This window comes from Centroberyx gerrardi, chromosome 9 (genome assembly GCF_048128805.1).
Source record: "Centroberyx gerrardi isolate f3 chromosome 9, fCenGer3.hap1.cur.20231027, whole genome shotgun sequence".
Lineage (NCBI taxonomy): Eukaryota > Metazoa > Chordata > Actinopteri > Beryciformes > Berycidae > Centroberyx > Centroberyx gerrardi.
In genome coordinates, this window is record NC_136005.1 from 25626862 (window position 1) to 25639942 (window position 13081).

The window sequence follows — 13081 nt, forward strand, 5'->3', positions numbered from 1 at the left end:
GGACCTTAAGATTTTATTTTCAAATACACTATAGCTCAGGATAAGAAAAATGTTTGTCATGATGTTTTGCAAATATGTGTTGTTTAGTAAAAAGTTGAATTGAATTAGTTGCATTGAATGGATTTGAAGACTTAGTCCTTACAATACTGGATCCTGATTGGCTGACAACAGCAGCTCCTCTAATTCGAATGAGGTAAACCTGCTGACTGGAAGCTTTCCAGTTCAAATGCTGCGAACTGGCCTGCTTGGATGGATTTCAGTAATTCTTTAGTGAAGAGAGCCAATCAGGACCAAGTCCAGTTGTGATGTGTGTCCTGGAGTTAGTTCAAAACGGCTTGTAAAAAAGGATGGATGTTTGAAAATGCAATAACTTTACATTTTCAGCAATGTCTTCAGTAAACATCTTTGATCATATATGTAGATAAATAGAGGAACATTTTAATTCCTATGATATGGGACCTTTAAACAATTCCATGTCTTTACATTTACTTCCCTGTAATTTATGAGGACCAGGTGTCCTCATAAGGACAGAAAGATGAGGAAATTCCTCCCGACATTTTGCTGCTCCTCTCGTCTTACAGGGGCTAGTTTAGGGTTAGGATTTGGGTTTAGGGTTGAGATTAGAATTAGGATTAGGTGTAGGTTAGGGTAAGGGTTAGGCCTTGAATGTTAGGGGATGAATGTAGTCAGTGAATGTCTGCACAAGCATACTAATACAAGTGTGTGTGTGTGTGTGTGTGTGTGTGTGTGTTTGCAGTCCAAGGCTCTGATCCCGCTGCAGACAGAAGCCCACCCAGAAACCAAACAGAGGGTTTTGACCAACTACATGTTCCCCCAGCAACCCCGACATGACGAGGGTACAACCTGTGTGTGTGTGTGTGTGTGTGTGTGTGTGTGTCACAGTATGTGGACATGATTTAAAGACATTTTGAGAGATTTGATAGTGTTATGTTATTTTATTACCTTCATGGCATTACGTTTTATTACATTATTATCATATGTTAAATTATAGGCAGTTATTATGTGCGTAAGTGGATGTTTGTAAGCATGTATATAAGTGTGTATGTGTGTTTGTAACCGCACATGTTCATTGTGTGTGCCGGTATATTTATGTGTGTTTATGCATGTGTGTGATAATCTCCAGTCCCATAATGATAGTTTTAATTTTATCGTTTGTGTGTGTATGTGTGTGTGTGTGTGTGTCTACAGATTACCAGTCAGACAGTGACAGTTTTAATCCCACTCTGTGGGAGGAGCAGAGACAACAGAGGATGACTGTGGCCTTCGACTTTGAGGACAAGAAAGAAGAGGAAGACAACTCTGGGAAGGTCAAGGTCAGCTCTATCTACCTCTGTCTCGCTCTCTCTCTCTCTCTCTCTCTCTCTCTCTCTCTCTCTCTCTCTCTCTCTCTATTACTCTCTTTCTATCTTTCAGTGTCTTATTGAAGTGTCTAAAACAATATTCAACAGTCAATACATCACGAGCATATTCCTCATTTTGTGGACAAAATGTGTGATTGCCTATGTGTCTTCTCTCATTTCCTCATATGCATGTGATGTGTACACTCAACCTTGTGTGTGTTTCCATTTGTATATTTTTGTACCCATATGCATCTTTTTGTGTAGGTGGAGATTAACCTGAAGCGCTACCCAACACCCTACCCCGAGGACCTGAAGAACATGGTCAAGTCAGTGCAAAGCCTTGTGGGTAAGAGCGTGCACGCCGGCCACGGCCACCAGCACCAGCTGAGCACAGGCACTGCCACCTCGGCGGGAACCAACATGGAACACACACACCTCAGCAAGGAACCGTACGAACCGCCGTGGCCCCTGCCTCCTAAAGAGGTAGGAAGCACATTTACACACAAGCACAGGAACATAGAAACACACCAACACATACAAATACATTCAGAAGTACACATATACCCACACACTCAACAAACACATGCTCACACACCCAAACATATGTTGTGTGGTAGAATTTGAATATATGTTTGGTTCCAATCTGGAGAAAATGTTGGACAAAGCTGGTAAAATACCAATCTCTCACTGAAATACATAATATATGGTCATACTGTAGATGGCACCTATTAGTGTCATTAGCCCAGGTCATTTCCACAGACTTGCAGTTAGACTAGAATAAGCAGGAAAATCAAAACAGAGCTATTTTCTCCCTTGTATCCATGTGGACATCAATAAATGATTCAAATGTGTGTGTATGTGTGTGTGTGTGTGTGTGTGTGTGTACATTCCAGGTGACAGACAGAGAGATGCAGGACTTCTCTCAGGCCCAGCTAATGGATCAGGTACCGATCCATAACTCTGGCATCGACATTCCCAAGAGGAAGGACAAGGAGGACTTGACAGAGAGCTCTGAGGTAAGTGACACACACACACACACACACACGCACACTCAAACAATATAGTTGCCAGATAGATTTGATGGCAGGCAGCTAAACACGCTCATTCACCTTGTACTATCAGATTCACCTTCATTCAGCGAATAGGGGCCTATGTTACTTGCCTTCGGGATTTTGACAGGTACCAGTGCAATGATTAAGGGCCAAAGAGAATATACATTACATATAAATGCATAACATGTATTCTTATGCAGTATATTCAACTGACCCTTCACAGGTCCAGTCCATATTTTCAGTATGTCACTCCTTGCTGAAACACAGTCAGTCCACTACTAGCTTCATTTATCAAGTTATTATTGGATTGAAGACATTTTCATTCTGAAATTCACTGTTTGAACTTTGGCACAAGGACTGACAGTATGTGATGTGTGTGTTTAAGATGAGATTTAAATAGAATTTTTTGAGGCTGTTAAGTGCAAAACTTTATGTTTGTGAATACTAGAGTGAAACATGTGACATGAAAAGCTTGTGTTCCTTCTATAAGTCAAAGAACATACTGTCAACTGCTTAATAAATGACTTGATGAATAAATAAATGATGAGTTTATATCTTACGTTAGTATGTCTGCTGTGCTGTTTTAGCATGGCCTCTCTGGGCTGTTTTAGGCATCTAGCTGACAGTTTTATGAGTGCAACAGTAGAATAGGCTTTATTCTTAGATTGACAGCATTAGAAGCAACCAATAGTAAGAATACCAGGGTCAGAGTCATAGCTCCCTGTCAAAGATGAAAAAAATATTCCTGCACCCCTACAATGATCAAGTGTGAACACATAAAAGCTTATCATTGAAGGTAGTTAAGAAGGTTTTTTCTTCCTTTTTTCTTGTTTTCTTGACAATCTGTATCTCTTGATGTGAATGTAGGATGAGTGTCAGGCCGATGTGAAAGTGTGTATTTGTCTCTCCTCAGGACTCGATGGGCGGCTCCCCCAATGACATCCGTATCTCCGACATGAGGCCCACGCTGGTGGAGCCACCCATGTACAAACCTAAGGTGGTGCTGCTGGGCAAGGACAAGAAAGGTAGGCTGCACACACACACACACACACACACACACGCATACAGATGTACATAGATATACATATACGTATACATGTAAACATCACACAGAGACACGCTGAGGCACACAGAGGCTCATACACCACATACATGTAGGCACATAGGCAAGCCTGCGCGTATACACACACACACACACAGTAATTTAATGCGGTCTGATGCAAAGTGCTTGGGGCATGTTGTAATAGTGTCCATTAATTAGTCATGGTGGCAAGCAGATTAATTTCAGCACACCACAGAAGGAGAGAGGGAATACCAATACCATAAACCTTGATATCTGGTAGACTCCACTCTGATGTGTTCTGCGAGGCACAAAGACCACTGATTCCCCAAAGACCCTTTCCTGCTTATTTTGTCCCAAGTTCTCAGTTTCTTTTAATATGAGATGAACCTAAGATCAGTAGATTCAACAACTGGACCCAAAGCAAATTTTACTGTACAAACAAAACTCTTTTTTTTCCTTAGTTCCATCTACTCAACAAGAGATGTCATCATCTCTATTCTGCGACCAACTGTACTTTTGCTTGATGCAGAACTCCCTTTGCGACTGAATTAGGCAAAGTGCCTTCATGTAATCTGCTGCTTCTTCAGGGAACTCGTTATAAAATGATTAAAAGCTCAAAGAGCTGGTGTGTCTTGGTGAGCTTAAATTCTTAATGAAGGATCTTGTGGCAGACTTAATAAGGAGCCGTCTTTGCTTTGTTTAGTCGAGATTTAAATTGGTTTGACTCTTGAGCCTGCTGGTTTGGTATTAGACTATTGCCCCTTGGAGCAATTATACAGGGAGGTTTGATTTGCAGAGGTGTTTATGTTTATCTGCAACTTGTATGCATGTCTTGATGCTGCTTTCTTTCCAGGCCTCCCTTGAAAAAGAGATTCTTGATGTCAATGGGACCGGCCTGGTTAAATAAAGGTTAAATTAAAAATATAACTGTTTAAACCCAAGTCTCATATCCAGGCCATGTCATGGGTCAGTGCAGTGGACTGAATATTGCCTGAGCATATGGTATGTGGAGTCCTGGAATATGAGCTAAAATACATAAGGGTAGAGTTAGACTGGTGACCAGACTTAAAGTAGTGAGACTGTTCCAGGCGTGATCAAGTGTAACATAAAGGCCTCAGTGAAATCCAAGCTTCCTGGAAATATTTGGACATTACCTTACAAATGGGCCGGGCCATCCTTAATGTCAGACCATTATTCTAAACATTTTACATTTAGTTGATGCTCTTATGCGAAGTCACTTACCATGAGTGCAACAGTAGAATAAGCTTCTATAGAGGTTTTGCAGTTGCATTACAAATCTCCTAGCAGCTATCTGGTGCCATCATGGAGGTCCATCGGAGAATTTACTCTGTAGAAAAAATTTCTAAATATATAACAGCCGGGCAAGAAAAAGAGAGGTACCTGAGACTAAGGGCTTCTGGCTGTCCCCCGGTCCAAACCTGTGTGTTTGCCTGGTGGCACCGAGGCTTTAACAGCCTCCCTCTGAGAGTGAGATCAGCCAACACACGAGTGTTTTCACCAGCGTCTCTAAACTCATCTGTTCATGTTAGCTTTCCTCTGATTTTATCACCTGCCTTGACACCAGTACCCTTTTATTTTTGTTTCTGATTTTATTTTGTTGAGTGTCTTTTATTATTGCTGCTCCTTTTGTTCTGTGAAGAACTGTGTAACCTTGGTTGTGAAAGGTGCTGTATAAATAAAGATTTACTTACTCTACTCAAAAACACTGAGTTGTAGCTTGAGAAGAGTCAGCTCAGTCAGCTTAAACAGTTGTTTTTTGGCTTTGTTAGCTAACTAGCCAGCAGGCTAATTTAGCAAAGCAACAGTTGTTAATGTTGATATGTGACTACTACTAGCCACTATAATGCTAACGTTAGCTTCTACTAGACATGTTAGCTAATGCGCAAATTAGATGTGTTGACAACAACACAGTTGTTAACTAAGCTAACAAGCTGACATTACCTAAATCAGTGGGGAAATATCAGTTCCCCATCAAACCAGCACATAAAAAAAAAAACCATGTCTATTAATTATTTTGAGATGAATCAGCTGTTCACAGTAGCCTAAGTGTTAAGGTGTCTCTGCGTTGTCACCTGGAAGCCTCTATTCTTAGATCACCAACAATACAAGCAAGTCTCTGGAGAGATTGTGTATGATAGAGAGGATCTAGGGAAAGGAATGACTTTTTTCAAACACGACAGGAGCATTTGAGTGCAAGTAAAGGAGGGAGATTGGAGCGGAAGGGATGTGACATTTTGAACTGAATGAACTGAACTGTCTGTCTCCGTCTCTGTCTGTGTGTGTCTGTCCAGAGTCTACAGATGAGGAGGTGGATAAGCTGCACTGTCTGAACCACAGCGGCTCCTCGGCCACCTATTCAGACTACTCTCCCTCACAAGGCTCCTCCGGCTCCTCCAACCCGCCCGCCAACACACACTCACACTCACACACGCTGTCCCACGCACACCCACACACACCCGCCCTGCCGGCCCCCAGCAAGGAGCAGGCCCCGCAGACACACTGGACCAACAGGTACACACACACACACACACACACACACACACACACACAGAGGCCTCACGGTTTCACGTTCAATTTCATCTCTGTCCCTCACTCTATCCCTCCCTCCAACCATCCATCATCTCTTCCTCTATCTCTCTCTCAATTCCATCCCCCTGTCCCATCTCCTCTCTCCATCCTCCCTCATCCATCCATCCATCCATCCATCTATCCATCCTCTCCTCCCTCCATCTTTCCGAGTCTTTCTCATCTCTCTGCTCGCCCAGTCAAGGTCAGAGAGATTCATTAGAATGCTGCAGAGTTCTCTGCAGGATTCTCTCTCTTTCTCTCTCTCTCGCTTGCTCTCTTTCACTCTCGCGCTCACTCGCTCGCTTGCTCTCTTTCTCTCTTTCTCTCTCTCTCTTGCTCACTCTCTCTCCTCTACTTCAAAGCTGTCCAGCCTTCTCTTCAGTGGTATTACTCTCTAGAGGTTGTTTTTTTTAACCAGATACATAAAGAGAGGCAGATGTAATGAGTCTTGGATCCTCTACTGATGTTGTTACCCTCATTGCAATACAGTCAAAATAAAGTAGATCCATCTGGCATTTGACAGATGTCGACATGCAGTACAACAGTACAACATTTTCACAATATGATATTATGCCATGGAAAAAAATCATATTAGCTTGGGAAACTGTTTTGAATATAGGTCCCATTTTCACAAAATGATATGGATATGATATGGCAGGTATGGACGACTAAGGATGTCATCTCAGTTTTCATTGTATCTAATACCTAATACACCACAGGTCTTCCCTCACTGTCGCTTCCCAACAGTTTTGTGTATTTTTTTTAAAGGAAAAAAAAAACCTTTGCTCTATTATTGGAATTGTGTGATTGTTGTAACGTTAAAAACTGTTAAATATGATCAAATGTTTCTCCCTTAATTGGCCCAGAGACCAAACCACCATATGTTAATATTTAAATGTATTTTGACATAGCATTGAAATATTTAAACACATGTTAAAACGATGTTTACACAAGCTCATGTTAAAACATTTAATTTTACATATGTTCTCATTTCTCTCTGCTCATTGTTCCCGTGCCTTCTCTTGCTCTCAGAAGCCCCTGCAGGTTGAAAGCTCAGTTTGGTATTTTTTGACATTAAAGTTGTTATTTGAAGTGCCCTGGGGTGATTGAGAGATTCTACACATCACAATCTGTGTACTTGTCGCTTTGTCTGTGTACTTGTGAAGCACGTGCAAACTACAAGCTGCAAAGAGGGAGGTTCAAGGCTTTTCAATTTTCTGTTCTCGGAGGCAGTGATTTTAAAAAAGTGGTTGTTTGCCAAATTGATCACTCAGGCAGAGAGAAAGAGAGATAGTTGAGCTATTCCTAAAGCCCATTCGCTCTAACTGAATATGAAATAATAGTGTAGCATGGCATTTCAGTGTAATTTCAGTTCATTTTACTATTTTCGACAATTAATTGTTTCATGTTTTGTATCTGTGTAGATTGGCCCAGTCGTTCCCCAAGCCCATCGACTCCAAGCCCCTGCTGTCTCAGAGGGAAACCCCTCCATCAGGAACCCTGCAGCAACGCGGCGACCGACGCCCGCTCAGCGAGCCTTTCGATTGGTCCGAGGCCCCTCACTACGACAACACGGGTTTCGACGCTGAGGAATCCCCTCTGGACCCCCCGGCCCCCACTGCTGGCCAGGGAAACCCCCCGCTGGGCTCCAAACCCCGCAGCGCGTCGACGCACGGACGCCGCCCCCTCCTCAGGCAGGAGCGAATCGTGGGAGTCCCTCTGGAGCTGGACACCCAGACGCTCCCCTTCCACAGCAACCAGCGCTCCACCCCTGACAACGACCCGCAGGCCCCGGGGCCTCCCTCCCAGAACCCCTGGCAGAACTGGACCCGGACCCCCAGCCCGTTCGAGGACAGGACCGCCTTTCCCTCCAAGCTGGACCTGACGCCCACCTCAAGCCCCAACCCCGACCGCAAGGAACTGGATCCGAGGTAACTGAATGGAACAAGGGATGATCAGCTATTCTTCAACTGCGTCAGCCCTAAAATCTTTATGCAAAAGTCTTCATCAATCATGTGCCATCGTGGCCCAAGGATTTACAGGTTTTCATTCCCACCAAACACTACAGCAGCTGATTTTAATGATTACTACCCCCCTCTCTGGTTGAAGGTACGTTAATCAGTCTCTCTCAGTCAATCATACTCTTGGATTTTTATGGCTCATAATTGAGAACCAGTTCTCTATAACATCGACCTGCGGTCAGTGAGCCTAACATTTAAATTTTGGCAGCAGCGTCAAATCTCAATCTGTGATATAAATTTTTTTAGTTGGCTGACAAGCAGAGTAGTGTAACTGCTGTATTTTGCCACAATTCACTTGCATAATGTGGTTCAATCTTATCTACAGCCACATCGGCACTTAATTTATGGCTTGCTAGCATAAATTCCCAATGTTAATCCAGTGGCGTGTCCAGGCCATTTTGACTGGGGGGGCCAAGGTGGGGCACAGACTCAAGCGAGGGTGGCACTGAACATGCACCCAGGCAATCCCGCATTTTAGATGAGGATACAGAGTGAGGATTGGTGGGAATGGGAGTTGTGATGGAGCTGTGTGATCTACTTCACCAGTGCGTCCCCAGGATCTCACCCTCCATGCTTTTGTACACCATTTTGCACTAAGACGTGGTCTGACTAGGCGGAGGCGCAGGTGTATTTTTGGACACCAAAATTGCACTGCGGCACCTGATTTGTATTGACGATCCCCTCTAGTGCCCTCCCTGCTCATTTCAGCGTAGGTGATGTCACGGCAAGCCACAAAATTCCTGAATGGGCGCAGGTGGGAAACAGTCCGCTTGTGCCCAACGAAATTACCACTTAACCAGCACAAGGTCACTGCTCTTGATCTGCAATGGCACGGAAATAGAGCTTCAGGTGCATGCTGATTTTGTCTTTGCCATTTACTCAGTCAGTTCGGTCAGACATACTGTTTATTTAGTCACATTAAAGGATCCCTGGTTTGGTTTTCACTTTTCTCTGCATGGCTGGAACACATGTTTCTTGGAACACAGGGGTGTAGTTTTGAAAAATAAAACAAAATAAACATGCTGGCTTGATGGTCCCGCCTCTAACATGGCCATCAGCCAAACATAATTTGGGATATTGGGGTGGTACCTGGGTCCCCCTGTGTTAATCTCCTGTATCAGTTGCCCTGCTGGTCCCATATTTGTTCATATTGGAGAAAGTCTGTCATTATGACCTTCCTTGACCCCTCCTTGTTTTCTGCTCCTAGGATGGAGCAAGGGGCGGGGCCTTTACCTGGCAACTGGAGTTACCATGACAATCAGGGGGAGCAGAACAGGAAGGAGCAGCTGGGTGTCAGCGGGGGCAACAAGGTAACCGTGGTGATGAGTAAGAGTTCGGACCGCCTCTCCCCCATGATGAAGGAGATGAGGTCCAAGTTTAAGAAGTCACAGAGCATCGACGAGATTGACATGGGCTCCTACAAGGTCTACAGGTGGGTTTATTATTATTAGCAGTATTATTATTACTCCTGCATTATTGTATACAGAGGGTGAATATAGCAGGGTTGTTTGATTCATTCATTGTATTCATCATTACACCACTATCAGTACTCTCAATATCCTCATTGGTTTTCTGATTGTTAGCCACAGTTCACTGTTTGTAATCTGATTATTGGTATTGTTTGTTTTTCCTTCATCATTGTCATGTGTCTACAGTGTTGTTTTAATGTGATTATTAATCACAGTTCAATGTTTTAATGTGATTATTGCTGCAGTTCATTGTTTTTATTCAGATTATTCTTGTTGTCTTATCTACAGTATTCCTATGGACAGCTATAGTTCATCCATTGAGCAGCAGGCCAGTTTGGACCGTCCAGAGCTGCCTGGTTCTATGGAGCAGACCAGTATGGCCCGGTCCCAGTCTGCCCCCATGTTAGATGATGATCTGGGCTACCCAGGGAACGCAGCCATGAACCAGATCCAACAAGGACAGAATCAAAAACCTGTCATCCCACAGAAGGCCTACCACTTTGACCAGAACTACAACCCCCAGGTTAACAGCTCTAATCTTTCTCTATGTAGGGACAAGAGAGGGATGGATGGAGAGATAGAGGGCAGAGGGAGGAAGGGAGGGAGAGAGAGTGAGGTGGGAAGAGAAGGAGGCAGGGAGGGATGAATGCAAAGAGGCATGGATGGAGAGAGAAAGGGTGGGAAATGATAAAGTATTTATATTGTATGTTTCATACTGTAAGCACAAAATCTATTGGTTATGATCATGCCACCATGTTAGTAGCAGGTGGAATTTCCAAGTGCTGAAGTGTTTAATTTGTATGTGCACATGTACGTGACTGATGGTTGACATAGATACAGTATATCTGCTTTCAGATTTAAAAACTCACATAAACTCACATAATCAAAAATAAACAAGGGCAGTCTTGTTTTGTAGTGAAGTTTTCAACAAGTGAAAACATTGTTGTCATAAGGTCTACATGTGACAGCTGTGATACACAAAATGGCATTGGAATAAATGATAACATATAACCAATCAGGTGACCATGGACCGCCGGGCGCCTCCTCCGTTCCCCAACACGCCGGACTACGTCAACCAATCAGGGAAGGCCTTGGAGTATGTCAACCAGCCCGGGAAGACTTTACCCAAGGACCTGGTGAGCCCTCGTTACCGTGCATACCCGCCACTGGAGATGTTTTCCTTCCCCCAACCGCCTATCAACCAGGAGGGCATGCCCACCCAGCCACAGCAGCCAATCCCATCGCAGCGTTCCAGGCCAGGGTTTTTGAGGAGAGCGGATTCGCTGGTGAGCTCTACAGAGCTGGCGTTGTTCCGCAGAGTCCACGAAGCCCAGCAGGAGGCGCTGCAAGAAGCTCAGTACAGACAGCAGGTAGGGACCACACTGTTGCTCCCATGTATAAGGTGCCTGTTTTGGTTGTATGGCAATTAGTTTGTGCATTAGAATATTGCCAGGTGCTTTTTTTTTGTGTTTGTCTTTTTACAGTATTAAGTTGCGTTCTACATTTAGGAAGCCTATTTATTCGCTTCCACCCAGGTGATGGAAATTTGCATTTTTATTTGCATTTTATTTTTAGCAACATTTCAAAACTTTGCTAAAAATTTTGCTTAACAGTTGTCAAGAAACATAACTAATGATGTCATCAAGACACAAAACCTGGAGTTCATTCACTGACAGTGAATTGGAGACTGACTTTTCTGGATTCATAGTTTGAGCTTTTACTATACATCCAAATGACCTTTATTTCATGCTAACAGTTATGTACATACCAGAACATTTGCCCTCATTCCTGTATTTTTTCTTGAACTTGGATCCTATGGACTAATGCTACTCTCCTCTCCTCTCCTCTCCTCTCCTCCCCTCTCAGGCTGACCCTCCTCTCTATGGTCGGTCTCTTGCCTATTCCACTCTCATGGAGCACTCCTCTGTCCTCGCCAACATGGCCGACAGCCAGAGCCAGCTTCTGCACAACAAGAGGAACGGTCGCTACGATGACGACTACCCCACCTACCAGGAGCAGAAGAAGCCTGTGATGGGTTACCCGACCAAGAGCCTGACTCAGCGCCGCCCCCTGTCTGCCAGGAGTTATAGTACAGAGACCTACGGAGCATCTCAGGTAGACATACAGTATCTGTCTGTTTGCCTGTCTGCCTGTCTGTCTGGCTGTCTGTCTGTCTGTGTATCTAAGCTGCTGATATATGCTGTCTAAGCTGTCTATCTACTAATACATGTCCCCACACACTCATTCATTCATTCATTCATTCACTAATTTGTTTTAACTTGGCGGCCTAAAAATACCCTATAAATACTCACAATAAAAATCTCCTTTTGCGGCTTATTCATCTTTTGATGTGAGAGCTATATTATAATAAAATAATAAACTTCAGTGCTTTTCGAAAATTACTTTACAAAGTGCTTTACAGCCAAACAGAACAATAGTAAGAGCAGGAATGGAAACAATGAAAGAACAATTACAGAGGTAAGAACAATAAAAACAATAGTATATAATAAGAAAAGCCAAGATAAGGCAATATAAGACCGGTACAGAGGTAAAAACAATCAAATAATATATAATAATAATAAAAAAATCAATAAAAGGCAAGTTTATAAATATAGCTTTTTAAAAGAGACTTAACAGATGATACAGCCAACTTTATATGTAGTGGCAAGTCCCTCCAGAGTTTAGGGGCTTTGACTGCAAAAGCCCGGTCTCCCTTTGACCTCAGTCTGTATTTGGGGACTGAGAGAAGAGCTATATTTGCCAACCAGAGGGTATACAGTTGAGTATATGGACATAAGCACTTGAAAATGTAGGGTGGGTTTAAACCATGTACTGCTTTGTAGGCGATCAATAAAATCTTAAAATCGAGAGTATGGGCAGAAATTAGTGCCAGCAGAAACTGAATTCGAATTGACACGGTTATCGGTTAAATAATTCCACTAACGTCACTTAAATACCACAAGGTAGTAACGTTACCTAATGTTAAAGTCTGTAGGGCAGCAGAAGACGTGTTATCGGGTTACTGTTCACAAATCCCGTTACTAACATAGGCGAGTTTGGAGCAAATTGTGGAATGTTAAATTTCACTTTCGTTTTCACACCGGGAGACTGGAGTACAATGCTGCTGGTCTGTGTATCTCCAAATAACAAAGATGACGTGGTGACGTCAGGCGCATCAGAGATCGATTTAGATTAATTTCTCTACATTGACGAACTTTTTATTGTGTGCCAGTATATGGGAAACACTGCATCTCTTAGTCAAAGACGCCATCTCACGAAGCGACATCTCACTAAGCCTCCCTGACTGACTGACTGACTGCCTGACCTGAATTTGCCTCATGACACCCTTGGCTGTGCCGTGGGGAAAAAAAATTGAATTTGTATTGTCAAATTTGAAACTGAATGTGATGGTTTGAATTTGAATTTAGTAATTGTTGCTTTAAACTTTAAGTTTTTATTTAAGATAAGATATCACTTTATTGATCCCCTTGGGGAAAACAGTACCAGGGAAAAACAAGTACAGATA

At 43.2% G+C, this 13081-nt stretch overlaps 1 protein-coding gene across 1 annotated transcript in view; it reads left to right on the forward strand.

The window, feature by feature from the left end:
• Positions 1–13081, forward strand: part of lrrc7 (leucine rich repeat containing 7) — a 43966-nt gene that overhangs the window by 15717 nt on the left and 15168 nt on the right. Inside the window, exons 13-23 of the mRNA XM_078285609.1 lie at positions 758–857; positions 1210–1334; positions 1626–1844; positions 2147–2377; positions 3327–3438; positions 5789–6008; positions 7490–7996; positions 9294–9518; positions 9844–10078; positions 10575–10925; positions 11422–11670. Coding sequence (XP_078141735.1) covers positions 758–857; positions 1210–1334; positions 1626–1844; positions 2147–2377; positions 3327–3438; positions 5789–6008; positions 7490–7996; positions 9294–9518; positions 9844–10078; positions 10575–10925; positions 11422–11670 — 2574 coding nt within the window. The remainder of the gene's footprint in view (positions 1–757; positions 858–1209; positions 1335–1625; positions 1845–2146; positions 2378–3326; positions 3439–5788; positions 6009–7489; positions 7997–9293; positions 9519–9843; positions 10079–10574; positions 10926–11421; positions 11671–13081) is intronic.